Source organism: Nomascus leucogenys, chromosome 25 (genome assembly GCF_006542625.1).
Source record: "Nomascus leucogenys isolate Asia chromosome 25, Asia_NLE_v1, whole genome shotgun sequence".
In the NCBI taxonomy this organism is placed as follows: Eukaryota; Metazoa; Chordata; class Mammalia; order Primates; family Hylobatidae; genus Nomascus; species Nomascus leucogenys.
Genome location: NC_044405.1, coordinates 24,742,501 through 24,763,613, shown reverse-complemented (window position 1 = coordinate 24,763,613; position 21,113 = coordinate 24,742,501). Strand labels below are relative to the sequence as shown.

The window sequence follows — 21,113 nt, the reverse complement described above, 5'->3', positions numbered from 1 at the left end:
AGCCCAGGAGAGGAGAGTGGGGAAAGGAGAGTGTATTGTTCAGTGGCTGGAAAAAAAATACACTCAAATTTTTGTGTAGTTGCTTCTCTAATTTAAAAAAAAAAAAGAAAAGAAAAGAAACAGTTCCTTTGCGTCTTCAGGACTCCTTTATACTATTAAACCAAGCTCTTTGAACTTCGGTTCACTTCAGATCATCATGCAATTATTCCATTTCTCTGGTCTCTTTTGGTTTTTTTCCAAAATGATTTTCCTTATTCACTTGGGGTTTCCTTTTGAGTTATTCTTTTTTACAGATTCACAATGCTGCTTAGTTTCTAGAAGCTTCCTATATTGAAAAGTGTTAAGATTTTTTAATCGTATTTTGATACCATACGGTCCGTATCTGGGATTCTCCTCACCGTGCCACTGGATTGCTAACCATGGAAGGTTGAAGGGACAGCTGAAGCCAAAACTAGAAGAGAACTGATACCATCCATAGGGTACTATTGATCTAAGTGATTTTTGCATTTCAGTGATACTTTAAAGAAAATGAAACGGGAGCAAATACAAATACCCTTCTAAGAGGTTAATGTTTCTGACTACAGGAAAACAATATAAGAAAAAATTAATTCAATTTAAATAAGTGGTCTGGGTTTTTATCTTTGCTTATTGTCAGCATAGATATTTATTTTCATTTTTAAAATATGAGAAATAGCAAGGTGGGCAGATCTCTTGAGGACAGGAGTTCCAGACCAGCCTGGCCAATATGGTGAAACCCTGTCTCTACCAAAAATACAAAAATTAACTGGACGTAGTGGCACGTGCCTGTAATCACAGCTACTCAGGAGGCTGAGGCAGGAGAATTGCTTGAACCTGGGAGGCGGAGGTTGCAGTGAGCCGAGATCCTGCCACTAAATTCCAGCCTGGGCGGATAGAGCAAGACTCTGTTTCAAAAAAAAAAAAAAGAGAGAGAGAGAGAGAAAAATAGGAGGAAAATTGGCACCTAACTAAATCTATCTCCATCCTACTCTGCCACGAAAGAGAGAAAAGTCAGCCCTGAGCAAGAAGAAGAAAGTTAAGACCTATTTGTGTAGGGGGGTGTTGTAAAAATTATGCAAGCTTTTTAGATAGGGCATAATTTAGTGCAATGAAATTAAAAGTAGAAATTAATTTTCAATTATATGAATTTCCATTTTACTGTGGTCTTTTACCTTAAGCAAAGGGAGAAATGTTTTTAACGCAGACTACTTCAATGATTGGAAACAAAATAACCTAATTCTATTCAAAATGCCTTTTTTTGTTACTAGGGTAACAAGAACAGAGCCGTTTCCCAGAGTTCACGACAGCCACGAGACTTCTGCAACTGCAGAATACACTTTGAAATAACACCAACAGACTCTGCTGCAAAATCAGGAGGCAGACTCCAGAGGGGAAAGTTTACAGCCACCCCGTTGAACTGCCGTAATTAACATGAAATAGGAAAAGAGCACAGCAAGGAGATGAGCCCCTCTGACAATACAGGAGCAACACTGGCTGCAAAAACACAAGGAATCGCACATAAGCAGGGAGGTAGCAGGGGGAATATCAACAAAATCTTACAAGGAAGAAAAAATATCTACAGTAAACTGAGGCGGGCAGGTGAGCAGAGAAATGCTATCAAACTTACCTGGTGTACAAGTCATTGGAGCTGGATCAGCTGTAGGTGAACACGCACTCCTGGCCATCAGGAAGAAAAATTACAGGACCCGTCTCCGCAGCCATGGCTACAAATCAATCAACAGCAGGAGAAACAGAAGCAGCCACTCCCTTCAGCTCAGAAACGTGTAAAGGGCACTGGGTTGCAAATTTCTGTCCTTAATATCATCCCTCCTTACCATCATCCCCACACAAGTGGATGATAAAGTTACAGTTAGATAAGGCTTCAAAGATGATACGCACAGCGTGTGTGTAATAAAAAAAAAAAAAAATATACGACGTAATGAGACAATCAATGCAATCTGAAAACATGGACCAAATAATCAGTGCAATAAAAGACATCGATCCCAACGCAGACAGAAAAGTGCTGCTGAAGATTTAGACTTGGCAACAGACAGACGGAGTTCAGGCATATGCAAGCAGAGACTATAAATAATGAAATGATCCTCCTTGGGACAAGATATTTTTCTATTAATCTTTATTTATATGACGGTTCTCTGGAAAGCACTTCATTTTAAAACCTGTTTCTGAGATAAGTAGCATAAGGCGCATCTGAAGAAATACTATCGTTGTATCACAGAGAACTTCCATGCCTTGAAATCATTTTTTCAGAGTATTATTAATAAGATGGTCTAGCTATGCAGAGCAAAAAAGAAAAAAAAATCTTCAAAAGCCAAGACTGTCAGGCACATGAAGGTATGCATAAACTGTCTTCACATTTAATTTCGTATGATTTGGGAGATACATCCATGTACATCTAACCAGGTCAGGCAGCACAAGTCCTCAGTGAACCCTGGGTGTGCCAGCTTCAAGCCAAAGTATTCTGCTGAGTTTGGTTTGGGGAGAGACATTTAAAATGTTGCTTCATAGCTTCCATTTTCTAAAAGAAAAGGCAAATATTAGGGAAAGACTAGAGAAAGACACAGAGTATTCACCACAATCTTCATCACTTAACATACAATAGAGGAAAGTGTTGCCTTTTATTCTATAAACCACTAGTCATCATTTGCTCCCCACTGAGAGGAAAGGGAATTTGTCTCATGGAAAACTAAGCTAGATTTATATCCTTTCTCTACACAAACACATATCAAACACCATAAGGAAGTCAACATCTTCAATTACAATTTCCCACTGTGTTTTCATGGAAAATAGGCTGAATTGACAGCTTGGTCCTAGAGGGGGAGCTCTAAATGGTTCATGGCTACACCAGAGGAAGGTATTAAGTGGCAAGCTGTGGGGAGGTAGAATCCAGTCTCATATTGGACATTATTTGCCCTGGGACTCAAACATCAATTTAGATTCTAGGTCAGATGTGGTGGCTCATGCTTGTAACGCCAACACTTTGGGAGGCCAAGGTGGGCAGATCACTTGAGCCTAAGAGTTCGAGACCAGCCTAGGCAGCATGGCAAAACCCCATCTCTACAAAAAATACAAAAATTAGCCAGGCATAGTGGTGCATGCCTGTAATCCCAGCGACTCAAGAGGCTGAGGTGGGAGGATCACCTGAGACCAAGGAGGTCAAAGCTGCAGTGAGCCATGACCTCACCAGTGCACTCCAGCCTGGGTGACAGAGTGAGACCCTGTCTCAAAAAAAAAAAAAAATAAAATAATAATAATAATAATAATAATAGATTCTGACTCCAACTTCAACTATGGGAAATGAGAATTCTTTCATAGTTCCATTCATTGCCTTGTTCTGTCTGAAATCGTCTTTTCAAATAAAATGCGTGGATAATCTATGAGTTATGAGATGGGTTTGTTTTTGGAAGCCAAATCGTTTGCAGAACACCTGACTGCATCATCATGTCGCATTTTAAAGGCTATTGACTCTCTTCGGGAGTCAGTGGCTGGGATTTAGGGTGCTGCCTGGTTTACTCCTTCACTGTCAGGCATTTTGACCTCACAACAGACTACTAGGGACTGGATTCCAAACTAGAACCCATCAGAGAAACAGGCAGAATGTGCTAGCCACAACTGTAACTTGCCTTTTTTTCTTTCTTTTTTGGAAATGGCCTATAAAGAAGCCATCTGTCTACATTAAAGATTCTCTCTCGGCTGTGCCATTTCACATCCAATATTTCTTTATAATTATCACATTAAAACTGCACAATTTTTAAAGAACTTTCCAAGCTGAGTGAACAGACATGGATTTAAACAGGACCAACGAGTCTGTTACTGTGGGTTTTGCTTTGTTTTGTTTCTGGTATGAGGATAAATATCATCATATTTTCATTTTCTATCATTCTTCAAGTAGAATATCTTAAGCTTGCCAGTTTTCTTTTTTTCAAAACTGAGTCCCAACCCACTCCTTAGAAATGGAATTGTAACCAAGTGGCAAGCAGAGGGTTTTAAAGTAGAAGTCTGTGGGTCCAGAGCATGAAAGAAACTCCCTAGAGAGACATCAAATCATGGGCTAGACTCACTTTCTCACTCAAGCAAATGAACGACAAAACCTTTATGGTCCAATAACAAAGTGTGATGGCCACTCTCACTAGCTCCAAGATGCTCTAAAAATAGATTAAGTGCTTTTTATATTAGCTTTTTTTATATAAGTCTATTAAGAAGGGACGTCCCTACTATTCAAATTGGCCTTTGGTGCAAAGAGCATTGCTATTTGTCAGCCAATTTTTAAAGAGCACCAAAGATTTCTTCTTCCTTCTCCAAATAAACCTTCTATCCACCCTTCTTTGTACAGACACCATTTCTTATCATAGACTTTAACTGGAGACCTGCCTGGGGAACATGGTGAAGTCACTTTAGGTATCTTTGACAAGTAAGCGTTTGCTGCCTTATAATTTTAAACTTCTATTGACGATGGAAAATAATTATGTAATTCTTACTGGTTTGGTAAGTGTCACTCATTTAGAGAATAATGAGTGCATATTCTACCATTATCTCCTGAGAGTAACAGCCCAAAAAGCCGTCTTAATTTTCAATGGAGGTATAATATGGGAGATAAAAAGACTAACATTTTTTTTAATTTTTTAAAAACCCTTATAGCTCCAGAGCAAAACCATGAGCAATGCTGCCCTAGAGAATAAACTACCACCTCAAATTCAGTTGCAAAGCCAATCATATTAGTAATAATACAACATGTACCTAGGTATTTGCCAAATATCAGGAAAAAACAGATATTTTTATAGCAATTAATGTCTTTTGTTTTGTTTTTGTTTTTGTTTTGGAGACCGAGTCTTGCTCTGTCACCCAGGCTGGAGTGCAGTGGTGCAATCTTGGCTCACTGCAACCTCCGCCTCCCCGGTTCAAGTGATTTTCATGCTTCAGCCTCCCGGGTAACTGGGACCACAGGCATGAGCCACCCTGCCCGGCTAACGCACTTCATGTCTCTAGGGGTTTTCACACATACTGTCCTATCTGTGTGGCTCACAATATTTAAGCATTCGCCCGTGTCCTCAAGATCCATCATCAGATTCTATTGTCTTATTAACACTTAATAAATGTTCATTAATATGTGGCACTTATCAAACTAGTAAGAATTACATAATTATTTTCCATCATCAAGGGAAGTTTAAAACCAGAAGGCAGCAAGAGCTTACTTGTCAAAGATACCTAAAGGAACTTCACCATGTCCCCCGGTGTTTCTAGAGGAGCGTTATGGTTAATAGAAATGGAAATGGAGTATCAAGCACTTACGACTAAACCTGTGGCAGCAATAATCTTCTTTCATGACTCAACAGCAGCTTTGTGATTTTTTAAGGTTATAATTTATTGCCATCATTCTGAACATCAGTAGTCACCCCCCTATAGTTGTACATGTGGTTGGTGGAGGGGTTGAGGTTATAGAATGCTGATAAAAGGACACTTGCTGTATCTTCTCTCAAATAAAGTTTATATAGAGGAAGAAGGGGAAGTAAATGCAAAACAAAACTCTTCCCTGCATCAAAGGTGCACTTTTTCCTAGAAATCCCATCAACCATAGCCTTCTGTGCCCTAGTGCGCAAGAAACAGACCCACGAAAGGTCAGCAGCCCCGCGGCTCTAGAAAGGAGCTGGACCCTGCCAGAAAGGTGTGCAGACCAGGGCTTTGGAAGGAGACAGACAGCCTTGAATTGGAATTCCCTTTCTCCTGTTACTAATCAAAACATGCCGCAGATAGCATACAGTACGGTAACTAGCAGCTTTTCCACCCCAGAATCCTGTAGCTACCTGGAGAAGTGGAAGAAATGAAGTGTGAAAAGGCCTAGGAATCTTCGTCTTCTCCAGGCTCTTCTCCTTCTGCAGCTTCCTCCTCCTCCTTGGCTTCCCCTTCCACACCCTCCGTGGTTATTTCCTCCGTCTTATTTTAACGAAAATTACATTAATATTAAGAAGCACAAGGGCCAAGGATACAGTGAGAAAAAGACTGTAAAATGCTGGACTAGAGGTCAAAGCCTCCCACACCCCACCACACAACACACAAACACACCAAACACACACACCACACAAATACACACACCACACATGCCACACATATGCCACACACACACCCCACACACATACCGCCCAAACACACACACACCACAGAAACACACACATGACACACAGCACACACACCCCCACACACACCACCCAGACACACATCCACAAACACACACATACACACCACACAAATACCACACACCAGACCACACACACTACACACATCACATATACCATACACAAATGTACATACAATATATCACACATACACCACACCACACATACACACACCCTTCACACCACACATATACACCATACCACACACATCACACACACACCACACACACACCAAACACACCACACACCATATACCTCACACAAATACACATACATCACACATACACCACACCACACATACCACACACACATACACACAAAAACATCATCCTTCTAAACACAGACTCCTCAATTTGGAATGGTGCTTTAGAATGACATGTTAATTCTAACAGGTTTTATAATCCTTCCTAAGCATACAGTCTCCACTCATATTAACAAATGACTCTCAGCAAATAACCTGTACAAATTCAGAAGGTATATATATATATATATACACACACATATATATACCATGTGTATATATATATATACACAGTTAGAAGAATAAAATACAGAAAGAATCAGCAAATCGAATTTTGTCAGAAAGGATGAGCTGTTAAATGCACAAGTTGGTTATATTTTCTTGTAACAAGCTAATTTCTTAAAGCAAAAGTTATCAGCAACCTACATATATAATCTGGAATTTCTTCCAAATTAACAGTATGTTTTTATCTTATTTTTAAAATTCTATTTTGAAGCTGGCCTAGCAAGAGAGAAACAAAAGAAATAATTATTGGAAAGATATAAATATTGAGAAATCATGGTGTAGAATACACTAGAAATAATCTTTAGGTCTAAGAAGAGGGGTTGGTTTGATATATTAGCATTTAAAATAATGAAGCAGATCTATACTTACTACCTCCCCAAATATAAACACATTCCATGAAAAAAAAGGAGACAAGAGTATTCATCACAAATTGATTGTGTGTGTGTGTGTGTGTGTGTGTGTGTGTATGGCTACAATGGTTATCTCTGGGTAATGACGGTTAAAAGCTATGTTCATTTTCCTCTTCTATCTGCATTTTTTAAATTTTCTATAATGATCATGAATTTTGTCATTTCAAAAGTTAACGAAAGTTTCTTTGGGGGGATTTCTTTTGACATTTGGGACCCTCTTTAATGTTGATGACCTTGTGCTGAAACATCTAGACAATACATGTAACTTAGTAAATTATTCTCCCTACCCTTGTGGTCACAATTTTAAGTTAGTTCTCTAGCATTTTAAAGTGATTAATCCAGCCCCATTGAAGTGGTTCATGCCTGTAATCCCAGCACTTTGGCAGGCCGAGGTGGGTGGATCACTTGGGGTCAAGAGTTTGAGACTAGCCTGGCCAACATGGTGAAACTCCATCTCTACTAAAAATACAAAAATTAGCCAGGTGTGGTGACACGTGCCTGTAATTCCAGCTACTCAGAAGGCTGAGACAGGAGAATCGCTTGAACCCAGGAGGCGGAGGTTGCAGTGAGCTGAGATCACACCAACTCCAGCCTGGGCAACAGAGTGAGACTCTGTCTCAAAAAAAAAAAAAAAAAAAAAAAAAAACAAAAAACAACAACAAGAAAATAAAGTGATTAATTCAAAGATGTTCAAAAACGTAAACATAGGTAGGAATCCCTCCCTCAATGAAAACACCACTAACCACCATGCAGGATTCCTAAAGCCAGTGCATTCAACAGGGTGGAAAAGGACGAGGAGCAGGCATCTCCAGCCAGTGCCCTGGCCCGGCCTGGCCTGATGTCAGTGAGAAACCATGGAAGACACCTTCACCCGAGGGGGCTCCGAACAGGGTCCACAGCCAAGCCCTGTTTCTCTCTCCACCTCCCTTGGACAAACTTATCTCCAACTTACTTTCCTTCTCAGCAGGTTAAAGGAGGATTTTCTGGATGTGTGGGTTGCATCGCTCTCTTACGTTATTAAGAGCCTGCCTCAAGCTGCAATCCTCCCACCTAAAAGATGTTTTTATTAAGCAGATTAAGCACAGCTGTTGAAGATGGTCGACCGTACCTCTTCTGTGGCTGGCTCTCCTTCTTCTTCCTTACATCCATAAATCAAAATTAAAGAAAAAAACATAATTCAAGTAAGTTTAAAGTCAAATCTGAAAATCAAGCAAACTATAATAAAACACAAGCTAATCAAAATGAACAACACATTAGTTTATCCATAAAATAAGTAAATAGCAAAGATATGATAGCTGGGTGATCCCTACTTCTTTCATACATTATATTTCAAGCTCTTAAAATAATTGTGAGATTAAAGACCGTTTCCCATCAGTTGAACTCCTGAGAAAATGTAATTAATTATTAATGCTGCTTAGTAATACATTCAATTCTATTTCTAAAGCATACCAAAGATTGATAGTGCTATCTAGCAAAATTCAGACCATATGCAAGCAATGTAAAAGTTTGAACAAAAATGTCTTTTCTGACTTTATGCCCTTATAACTATGCCTTTACTTCAGGTTTGAACAAATTAATAAAAGTAGGTCAAAAACTTTTCCTCTATGAGAACAAAATGATAACATTTCTGAATCACATAGTATTTTAAATACTGATTTCTGGGTAAAGAAAGAAACTTGCAAGGTAAGAGTGGGTGGGGTCACCCAAGGCTCAAATAGGTCTCTACTGTGCAAGCCCCCAGCCCACTGGAATTTCTATTTCCCCCAGATCAAAGCAAAATAACCAGGCCACAGCTCCTAAAAATGCCTCTAAGAAGAAAACAAAAGCTTTTCCATCCCTTCCCAGAATGGTCTGATAAACCTCCCTGGAACCAGAGTGCCACAATTGCTTTAATTAAAGAGAGAGATGTGGTTCTTAAGAGCAGTCCCTAAAAATTCCTAATGCCTTACAACTCAGGCAGTGAGCTCAGGGAATCATCGACAGGGGGCACTAAAAGTAATCTTGCAGTCATATACATTCTCTACCCAGCACCGTGTTTATACAGATGAGGACACTGAGGCCACAGAGGGAAGTCATTTGCCAAAGTGAAAGGTCACAGGACAAGGAGTCAACACAATCAGGACTCACTGCAAGTCTACTGATTCCTAATTAAGTGTCCTTGTTACACTACCAGGCAGCCTCTCAAGATTAATAATGGAAAAATCAAAATCACAAAAGGTGGCAGAGTACAACAGCTCATGCCTGTAATCTCAGCTCTTTGGAAGGCCGAGATGGAAGGATCACTTGAGGCCAGGAGTTCAAGACCAGCCTGGGCAACATAGCAAGACCCCCCCCATCTCTATAAAACATGTTAAAAATTAGCCAGGCATCCAGAGGCAGAGGCGGGAGGATCACTTGAGCCCAGGAGTTTGAGGCTGCTGTGAGCTATGATCGTGCCACTGCACTCCAGCCTGGGTGACAAAATAAGACCCTGTCTATAAAATAAAATTTTAAAAATCACAGACGGTAGGCCGGGCGCAGTGGCTCATGCCTGTAATCCCAGCACTTTGGGAGGCCGAGGAGGGCGGATCACCTGAGGTCAAGAGTTTGAGACCAGCCTGACCAACATGGAGAAACCCCATCTCTATTAAAAATATAAAATTAGCTGGGCATGGTGGCGCATGCCTATAATCCCAGCTACTCGGAAGGCTGAGGCAGGAGAATCGCTTGAACCCAGGAGGCGGAGGTTGCGGTGAGTCAAGATTGCGCCATTGCACTCCAGCCTGAGCAACAAGAGCAAAACTCCATCTAAAATAAATAAATAAATAAATATCACAGAAAGCAAGTTATACAGGATCTAACACACTCCCACATCTCCTGGCCCAACCTCATGTTTTTAGCCATTTCCAGAACAATACCTTCATATTTCTGAGACGGACACTGAACTTGAAAGCCTGACAATGCCAGCCAGGTCAAGGGCAAGAGGACTTTTTCAGCACTGGGAATCTTCAAACTAACCTTTACGTTAAATGCCACTGGTGACACCCCAAGTTTTGGTGCTCAAATAATGTGCAGGGGAAGAGTCTGGCACTTGTTGCAAAATCCAGGGGTTGCTTTCACAGTGACGTGTCGATCATGCCTCTTTAATCCTGCCTAATCCTGCCCATGTCTCGCCCCTCCTCTGCCATGACTGCCATCTCTGCTCACTGGGTTGCTGAAGGAAGCTCCTAAAGAGTGATTATCACCTCCTCTTTTCTTTCTCATCTCCAATCTGTGCTCCAGACTGCAGCCAGAGAGATCGTTCCAAAAAGCACCCAACCTTACTGTGCTACCCTCATCTTTAGAAACTTCCATCTCCTCAAGATAGTCTATCTTTCTGATACAGTTTGGCTGTGTCCCCACCCAAATCTCACCTTGACTTGCAATAATCCCCATGTGTCAAGGGTGGGGCCAGGTGGAGGTAACTGAATCATGGGGGCGGGTTCCCCCATACTGTTCTTGTGGTAGTAAGTCTCACAAGATCTCATGGTTTTGTAAATGGGAGTTCCCCTGCTCAAGCCCTCTTGTTTGCCACCATGTAAGACATGGCTTTGCTCCTCCTTCGCCTTCTGCCATGATTGTGAGGCCTCCCCAGCCATGTGGAACTGTAAGTCCATTAAACCTCTTTCCTTTATAAATTACCCAGTCTCAGGTATTTCTTTATTAGCAGCATGAGAACTGACTAATACACCTCCTTAGAACAGTGAAAAGGCCGTCTGGCTCTGCGTACCCCTCTGGCCTCATCCCTCACCACTCTACTTCAGCCATCCTGAGCCACATGCAATTTTCTCACATTGGCCACACCTTCCAGCATATGCTCAAACATTTCCAAGGAGACTTTGCTAACCCACAAGGTTGAGTTAAGGACCTTCTCACTTGCTCCCATAATCATCATTTACTTATCTGTCTCCCTCACTAGTCTGTGTATTTGGGGGCATAACCTGTGTCTTATTCATTTTTGGATCTCTGAGAACTGTCTGGCCCCTCCAGGCCACTTTCTGGAACCAACAGGCAAGCTCGATAAATATGTGTTAGTGATTGGATAGAAGAACACATGAAATCTGTTAGTAACTCTTTGGATCTCAAAGAACTTTGATTTTCTTCTTCTTCACATAGGATCAGAATAAAATTCATTATATGTACCATAGAATTATTGATTATGTAGAGTTTTACATTCTTCCAAATCCAAGTATTGTTATTAATTATATTCAGCTGAAACAAATGAATTAACCAGATAAGGTCAACCGTAGAGCTAGCCTGGGGGGCAGTAGGAAGTCTTATAGGAATGTAAGTCTCAACTTTTATAGTTAGCTAGCAACAACTATGGAGGAACCTAGCACTCTTTTTTTTTGAGATGAAGTTTTGCTTTCGTTGCCCAGACTGGAGTGCAATGGCACAATCTCGGCTCACTGCAACCTCTGCTTCCTGGGTTCAAGCTATTCTCCTGCCTCAGCCTCCCAAGGAGCTGGGATTACAGGCACCCACCACCACACTCGGCTAATTTTTTGTATTTTTAGTAGAGATGGGGTTTCACTATGTTGGCCACGCTGGTTTCAAACTCCTGACCTTCAGGTGATTCACCCACTTTGGCCTCCCAGACTGCTGGGAATACAGGTGTGAGACACCGGATCTGGCCCCTAGCACTCTTTATCAATATCTGAATTGACCATAATTTCTTAAAAGATATGTTAAGCAGGGAAAGTGACTGCTCGGGGAAAGTGATTACTCAGAGAATGCATAAAAACACTTAGCCTCAAAAGGATAAGTAAGCTTGGAAGAACTTTGGATATTATCATCACAAGCTCCCCCAGAACATAAGCTCTGTGGGAGCAGCGACTCTGTCATTTTCATTGCTCCCTCCACAGTCCCTGGAATCCTGCCTGGCAAGTGGCAGCACTCAATCTGCCATAAATTGTTGAATGACTGCATTTATGTAATGCTACTCCAGCTCAGTTTCAAATCCCCCACAGAATGAGGTGGGATATATTCGTTTTAAAAATAATGGCTGGCAGTGGTGGCACATGCCTGTAAACCCAACACTTTAGGAGGCTGAGGAAGGAGGATCACTTGAGGCCAGGAGTTTGAGACCAGCCTGGTCAACAGAGCAAGACCCCATCTCTACAAAAAATGTAAAAATTAACTGGGTGTAGTGGCCTGTGCCTATAGTCCCTGCTACTTGGGAGGCTGACGTGGAAGAATCACTCGAGCCCACTATGATTACGCCACTGCACTCCAGGCTGGGTGACAGAATGAGACTCTGTCTCTAAAAATAAATAAATAAAAATAATAATAATTAAGCTTCCAACCTTGGTTCATAGAATTATAAAATACTGGAATTAGGCAAATCCTTAAAAGTCATCTATGTAAAATGCTTGAATTGACTTTCATGGCTGGCAAGTAATTACAGGCACAAAAGCATTTTTTAAAGATAATTATAATCATCTGGTCAATTAAGCCAAGCTCTCACATAATCATCATTTGAGGAAGCATACACCTTAAAGTAATTTCACCTTGTTTTTCAGAGAAAGCCAGAAGAGAGAAACCTCAGAAGTGGGAAGTCTTAGAACCTTCCACAGCAGCTATTTTTGTTGGAAACTTGGGCCAGAAAAGCAGACTGCAGAGGTGGCGCGTGGCCAGAACTAAGGACAGGTGTCCGTGGTGGTGAGTGCCGGGCAGCATTCACTGGGAACAGGTGGTAGGCGTGGGAGATAGTGAAGGGCTAGCCCAGCGTGACCTGCAAGGGCAGCCAGCCCCACAGTGGCTAGAGATGAGAGGACAGAGACAGAGTCCTCTCGAGCTGCAGGCACTCCAGGGACCCAGCCTGAGACCTGTGACTCTTCCCACAAACCTACATCAATGTTTGCCCCTTGAAACTTTTCTCAAGACTGCTATTGGAGGAAGCCAGAGAGGGGTGGTTACAGATCATAATCATGTTATCTGTCAAGCAAGGGCTTCATGACTTTCAGATAGGATGACTGGGTTGACAAAGCATACAATTTTAAATAATCGTATCTTCATCAAAAAAAAACAAACTAAACCTGCACAAGGTGCAATGTTTCCAGCATCTTCTAAAGCTCTCATGATGTCCCAGTCTGCAATTCATTTCTTAGAGAATGCCCAGAAACTGAGCTGACTTTCTGTTTTCCTCCTTAACTCCTGAGGCGCTGGTTCCTTAGCCCCTCACCCTCCCCTGGGTTATCAGGCTAGGCCCCATGAGGTCCCCTATTTTTTAAAGTTACAGGTAAGATCTTCCTAGGCATGAAGTCAAGGTCTTCACGGTGTTCACCCTTCTGACTTCCCAAGTCCTCCTGCCTCAATCCTTTATCAAGGACAGAATTTACACAGAATTTACATCTTGGCATCTTGTGTTTACGAACCCTGGAAGTTGAGGTGGTGGTCAGGGGAAGTCCATACCATTAAAGAAGATAATAGTTTTTGTTTCCATTTCTGTTGATTTTTTTAATCAATGTCAAACATTAGGTAAATATTCCTCTCCATTAAATGGAATTGTATGAGTGCCTACAAGTGTGCACTGAGTGTGCATGTTTAATAGCAGAGATCAGATGAGCCTGTTCCTGACTTAGGCACTTACCTGGTTTATCACTCAACTGAACATTGCCAGGTGCTGGAGAGAGGTTTTCTGCTTGTTTTGTGTTTTTACTGCACACATTACAATTGTTTTTAACACACAAATGAAGGCAGGTTTTTTTAGAAAAGGTAAAAACTTGATATGGTTTGTCATCTAGTTAACAGAAATGCACCAATGCATTGCATTTCTGGTTTCATTAAGGCTAGATGAGATGTCACCCTTTGGGGAAGTTGGGTGAAGGGCACACAAGACTCTTATTTTTTAAACTTGCTGTGAGTCTATAGCTATTTCAGAATAAAATGTTTAAAACTGTTTTTATTCCTTCTCATAATAAGCGTGGCTGAACGCCAGGATATGAATTGTGACTTGTTGTTTCTGCTACACAAAGCTGAGGGGGTAGAGGGGTCAGAGTAAGAGTTATTTTCTCTTCCCACAGGCGACCTATTTGTTCTGGCTTTCCACTCCTAAGGAAGAAAGTATAGGCCTTGGTTTTCAAAACCCTAGGCTAATGGGGTGATAAAGCTAGGTGGTCCCTGAGGGAAAAAAAAAAAAAAAGAGCTTGGAATTGGCAAGACGGAGGTGGCCAGACAGGGGAGGAAAGAAGGATTTTCCAGGAGGGGTACTGCCCAGGCCCTGCTCATACACAGAAACAGAGCCAGGGACCGCTGGGGCATTTAAGTAGCACAAGGCACTCTGTACAGGCAGCAGTGTCCGCGGTCAGAAGGCCAGCCACTGTGAAAGGCCAGTCTGTGTCCAGCCAGAACAGAGGGTCTGGCCCATGCCAAGGGACAGACAGCAGAAATACCACCACAGACAAATAACCAGCATCCAATCCCTGCCCAGTCACCACTAACGACCCCAGGATGGCTGTGAGACCCTCAGGAGGACAGGGTCTTCAAAACACCCCACCCAGCTGGAAGCTCCTGCTAGCCAAGTGGTGGGCACATGGAGCAGATAGAGGGACTTTAAAGAAATAAAGGAAGCTGACATTCCTTGCCCAGGAGTCTTAGGAATCAAATGTGGGCCCACGAATATTCTAAACTTTATATCCACCGCAGCGTGTTGGTTAAGGAGGGAAGCCCAGGGGAGCGCCTCTGTTTTAACCACAGCAAGCCAAGAGGAGCAAAAAGAAATAGCCTCAGGATGGTTTCAACAGAGCCAGAAGTTTGAAAGCCTTGGATTTATCTGAGGTGTCATACCTACATGAAACTACTAGGATGTGTCTCATACTTTCAAAATCAATGTTCAAAACACACAGAGCTCTCCCTTGTCTTTTTGATTCCCTATCAGCCTGTCTATGCCTGAGGTGCCCTGGGAGGAGAGATGCCTTTACAAATAGCCCACGATGTCCTCCCATCTCAGCATTTTTTTTTTTTTTTTTGAGACAGGGTCTTACACTATTGCCCAGACTGGAGTGCAGTGGCACAATCCCAGCTCACTGCAACCTCTGCCTCCCGGGTTCAAGTGATCCTCCCACCTCAGCTTCCCAAATAGCTGGGATTACAGGTGTGTGCCATCACACCCAGCTAATTTTTATATTTTTAGTAGAGACGGGATTTTACCATGTTGGCCAGGCTGGTCTCAAACTCTTGACCTCAAGTGATCTGCCCACCTCTGCCTTCCAAAGTACAGGGATTATAGGCATGAGCCACGCGCCCAGCCCCATCTCAGCTTTTAACAACAAACCAAAGACCGTCAAAACAAGCCAGTAGGTTCTTGAAGCACAAAATGCAAGCATTCTAAATATCTAAGTGGTGTTTGTCTCCTTCTTAAATTTTAAAGTTCAGCCTATTTTCATATATACTCATAAGCGTTAATCATGTTTTTACAACATTTTTCATTTGTTTACTGACAATCACAGAGGGTTTTTCTAATTTAATTGAATTAAAGTAAATAAAAGAGTATGTGTTGGTTTTCAAACAGGAAGAAGTCAGAATCTGTCTTTCTGTAGGATAAATGGCATTGAAGAGTTGAAAAGTGAATTTGATAATACGATGTTAGTAATATATTCATATGAAATAAAAATATGTTTCACTTATGGTCATTTCTTCACCATAGCCCACATAAAAATAACAAAAAATGGTTTTTTAATTCCTACCAGGATTCACAAGATTATAATTGACTTTGTCAAAGGCTCACAATTTTAAAATGTAGTAGCAAAGAGAACACCCAAGCTGGGTGATTCATCACTTCACAGAACTAACCCAGCCCAGTGGCTGAGAAGCTGAAGCAAAGCCCACCCTGGCTATAGGAGGCAGGATCTGATTATAAACATGCTACCTCCCTGCTGGTCTCACGGGAGAAAGGGGCTGGGGTGTAATGCTTTTCATCTTTGTCTCTATGTCTTAAAAGAAGCAAACTCAACTTCAAAGTATTCATAAATATGACTGTAAGGGTGCATTAGGCAACTCATGCAAAGTTCAAATTGTGATACAGATTATTTTTTAATTACAAGATAATGAAATGGTCACTATATTTAATTTTTAAAGTATTGTTTCTGAATTATATAGGCTGCCATGAAACACCATCTAACTTCTAGGTCAAGATTGAAGCTTTTGTCTTTCTTTAAAACAAAAATTTCAGAGTTGTAATATCAACATTTCGAAATAGCAGTCTACTTCAAATATAAGTCTAAATATCAGAGAATTTCCTTCCCTAACCCCTCCCAGTTTAAATTCTTTAAGGTAACGACAAATTGATGCCCAGCCCCACAGCCCTTTTTCCATAGTGTGGGTGTGGGTCTCAGCCCCTTTCTAGCCACATTCTATCTGGGGAATGAGGATCCAGCTCTCATAAAAGCTCCCACACCTCTCCTGGAATAAATAAATTAGCAAACCATCAGGGTTTGAAAAATAGTCTTTGCTACAACTGACCCAGTGGAGAAGCCCTCTGACATTCTCCTCCAAGGAGGCCCAGACCAATTCCTGCACCCCATTCCCAGCCCCACCAGGCTCCTTCCTTGGCGCCTGGTTTCCCAGCACGTTTTCAGAACTCCTTGAAGAAGTGGCCCATCCCATCCCCCATTATCTCAGCTTGGCACTCACAGAACCAGTGTCCCCCAACATTGCCCACTCCTTATCCTGCTGCTCCTGCATGGGAACCCCTTTAGAATTAATCATGTGACTTCACCAGGATCTTCTATTTCCCTGATTGAACTTAAATTAACTGAGTGTCAATTTCCCTCCCCAAGGAGTCATTTGTATCCTCAAGTTCCTGTTGTCTTCCCCCAGATATACTGCACCCCCTTAGCTCTGTTTCCCCACTGGGCAGGGCTCCTGGGTGGATGTAAGCTAGGAGTCTGTCACTAATCATGATCAAGCAGAAAGGTCCCTTGTTTATAAAGAGCATGCACCTAACCTAGCCATAACAACACCACAACAAATTCTCCAAGCCTTGTCTAGCCAGCTCCCTCCTGGCCCGGGTTCAGGCTCCTTTGTCTTCCCTTTAGCCCTCTCTGCACCGGGATTCCAGTGCTTAACACATCAGTAGAAATTACTTGCTTCCTCCCTGGCTAAACTCAGCTCCTCCCTCTCTTTCTGACTGCTTGTGCCCAGAGTCAAGTTGTACAAGCCCTGTAAAAGTCTCTATTGAACAGCAAAGAATCCAGTCAAACTGCTGTGAAAAAGTGAACACTCACATTCTTCTCCTGGGCTTCAGGGAGGTTGCCCGCATCTTCACTGCCCTCTTTTTGTGCCTCAGTTTCTCCACCTTCTTCAGCCTTCTCTGATCCCTGGTCAAAAAGGAAACCCAGGATATGAGCTCAAAAAAAAGAAAAAAAGACAAAAAACCAGGCCACACATGCTGTGGCTTTCTTATTTAGACACACAGCATATAAATGAAGCAAACGTAGACTGCCCACTCATTAGGTCACTTAGCGACTAGAGCATAGGATCTCCAAACCCCAAAATGCCGACTGGGATAAGTCAAAGATCCAACCTATGTGCATTGCAGGGTAACAAACTGCCTAAGTGAGGAGTTTCAATTCACCCACTTCAGGCTGATGAGGAGAAATTCAAAGAATTCTATCTTTACACAGTGTTTTCTATTGCTTGTATGGAGGGAGGCTTATAATTTTAGAGATTAAAAATTAAGAAGATAGATAAGGTAGAAAGATAAAGTAGACAGGTAAACATACATAGATGGATAAATGGATGGATGGATGGATGGATGGATGGATGATGTACAGAGACAGATAGACAGACGGACGGAGGAATGGATGGATGGGCAAACAGATGGGTAGGCAGGCAGGCAGACAGACATGAATAGATAGATAGATAGATAGATAGATAGACAGACAGACAGACAGACAGACAGACAGACAGACAGGTAATAGATAGGTGGATGGATGGATGATAATATGGTTAGGCTTTGTGTCCCCACTCAAATCTCATCTTGAATTATAATCCCCATAATGGCAATAATCCCCACATGTCAAGAGAGAGACCAGATGGTGGTAATTGAATCATGGGGCGGTTTCCTCCATGCTGTCCTCGTGATAGTGAGTGAGTTCTCACGAGATCTGATGGTTTTATAAGGGGTTCTTCCCTCTTCGTTCAGCACTTCTCCTTCCTGCTGCCTTGTGAAGAAGGTGCCTTGCTTCCCCTTCACCTTCCACCATGACTGTAAGTTTCCTGAGGCTTCCCCAGCCATGCTGAACTGTGAGTCAATTAAACCTCTTTCCTTTATAAATTACCCCGTCTTGGGCAGTTCTTTATTGCAGTATGAAAACAGACTAATACAGATGGATAGATACAGATGATAGATGATTGATTAGACAGATGAATAGATAATAGATAGATGACAGATGGATGGGTGGATGGATAGAGAGAGAGAGAGAGAGATTAGGACCAAGTAGACATTCTGAGGAAACTGGCATGGGGATGATGGCTTGAGACACCAGTGTTTACTTCTGTGGTGCTCGGTGCCTCTCCCACTACATCGCCATTGGGATGGGACAATGCTTCCTTGGGTGATTTTGTCACCTGCATTATGTAAAGTCAGAGTGTTTGAGAATTTTCTTAAGGACAATAGTTTGCATTTCAATGTCTTAACTATTCAAACTATATTTGTCTTCATCCTTAATCTTATCTTCACTAAGTAGGTAGGGCAGTCATTACCACCCACACTTCAGAGACAGGAAAATAAAGGCAGAAAACGTCACATTGTGAGTTAGGGGAAGGACTAGGTCTACACCTCCTCCCTGATGCTTTTTTGACTTACAAAATGGGTCCCAGCCTTTTAAAATATCAGGTTATTTTTATTACAGAGGCACTGCAAGCTTGTGGGAGCAAATTAAGCCACACACACACCCTCCAATCCCACCCTCCTGTGATAATCAGTATTAAAAATGTGACAGGGTACCTCTGCATCCTAATACATAAAAGCTATTTTAGGGGGGAATTGATTGTCATTTTTCTTTTATTTTTGTGGTTTTGAAACAGAAATGGGAACACAGTATGCACAACTTCATTTTTAGCTCAATGTACCATGGAGATTTGTCCAGGTTAATTCATATGATTGATCCTATTGAATCATTCTTTTTAACATCTGCTTCACATTAAATATATAATAATTTATTCAAACATTTCCCAGTCAATGGGTGTTCCAAATGTTTATATGTTTCTTCCACCACAAATAACACTGTACCAAACTGAATAAAATGGTGAGGTTATTCTTATTAGTTTTCAAAAAGGTGGCAGCAGTTCATATCCCCACAGTGATATATGAATGTCTCCTTCTCCTTTATCCTCATAACCAGTGAAGATGACTGTTATTTCTAATGTTTACCAATATGTTGAGGAGAAAATAGAATTTCATTTTTCGTTTCACTTATACATTTATCATTATTGGAAATAAGGGCATATTTTTTATAAATTTTTAGCTATTTCTATTTCCTCTTCAAATAATTGTCTTGATATGTTTTGCCCATTTTATTTGATTTTTTTTCTTTTTTGTAGACATTGCAGTGAATGCATTGCTCATTTTTACCTGAGTTGTTTGTCCTTTACTATCAATTTTTAGAGTATCTTTCTATATTAAAAATTTTAGCCCTGTCATGTTACAAATGTTTTCCTCCAGTCTATAGTTTTTACAGATTTTGTTGTATTTTTTTAGTTTTTAGTCTTCTTATGGGCAAATTTATCTAACTTTTATTCTCTAAAATATACTTCTATTACTTTATATTGTTATTAAAGCTTTAATCCATCTGGAATTTAATTTAGCATATGATGTAAAGTCGATGTCTACATTTGTTTTCTTCCAGATAGATGGCAAATTATGTCTATATTATATATAAACCATCATTTCCCATTACATTCAGATTATATATTTGTCATTTACTGTAATATATAAAAATTGATGTTTCTACACTATCCTATATATAAATACTGATACAATGAAAATAAAAATTAAAATATTTTATATAAACATATAAATATAAATATATTCTCAGATATACATATAAATATATGTATTAGTTCCAAGACCAAAATACTGCTTTTATCACTGTAGCTTATAGGACATATTTTAATATTTGGAAAGTCAAGTTGTTACACAACGTCTTTTTCAAAATTTTCTTGGCTCCTCTCAGACAATTATTATTCCAAATACATTTTAAGATAACGTTTCTTAGTTTCAAAAATTAAAAAATAGAATTTTGATTGAAATAGCACTAAACATTTATTAACTTAGAAAATTTTCATTCCTTATTGTTAAATCATTCCATCCAGGAACACTGCAGGTTTATTTCTTCAGTATTTGTTAGTGTCCTTCAGAATAAAATTAAACTATGTTCTCCATAGAGGCCCTGTATGTTTCTTGATAAATTTATTCCTAAACATTTTACAGATTTTTATCACCACCATGAATGGGATATTTTTCCTTCTTACATTTTAACTTACTACTTATAATTATTGATGTAAACAAAACCTACAAATTTTTGTATATTTTTCTTTCATCTAGAAACTTAAGAAACCATCTTATCAATTCTAATGCATTTCACTGGAGTTTTAAAGATTTTTAGGCATGCGATTGTATCATATGAAAATAAAGATAATTTTTAAATTTTATCTATGTCTTATATACTTAAGACTTATTGCATGTTATTACATTATTACAATAACTACAGCTCCTAAAACAACGTTTAATAATACGGTGATGACAGGCACGCCTATCTTGCTTCTAATTTTAATAGAAATGCTTCAGTATTGCATGGTTCATTATGATACTTATAATTACTTTCTGATAAATGTATTTTATGTTTTAAGTTGTTTCTTTCTACTTATATTTTAATCCACTCTTAACCAGAAATATCTGATAAATTACATCAAATATCTTCTTGGCATTTATAGGTGCAATCATATGGT

At 40.5% G+C, this 21,113-nt stretch overlaps 1 protein-coding gene across 4 annotated transcripts in view; it reads right to left on the bottom strand.

The window, feature by feature from the left end:
* Nucleotides 1–2,135: 2,135 nt before the first annotated feature.
* The window catches only part of LOC100603747 (SH3 domain-binding glutamic acid-rich protein), a 70,207-nt gene continuing 51,229 nt past the window's right edge, over nucleotides 2,136–21,113 (bottom strand). For 3 of the 4 annotated variants that reach the window (XM_030806108.1, XM_030806109.1, XM_030806106.1), the window contains exons 4-7: nucleotides 17,387–17,479; nucleotides 8,251–8,280; nucleotides 5,838–5,967; nucleotides 2,136–2,554 (exon numbers count right to left, since the gene is read on the bottom strand). In XM_030806108.1, coding sequence (XP_030661968.1) covers nucleotides 5,872–5,967; nucleotides 8,251–8,280; nucleotides 17,387–17,479 — 219 coding nt within the window. In that variant the 3' untranslated portion in view covers nucleotides 2,136–2,554; nucleotides 5,838–5,871. The remainder of the gene's footprint in view (nucleotides 2,555–5,837; nucleotides 5,968–8,250; nucleotides 8,281–17,386; nucleotides 17,480–21,113) is intronic. The other variant, XM_030806107.1, reaches the window with a different exon arrangement.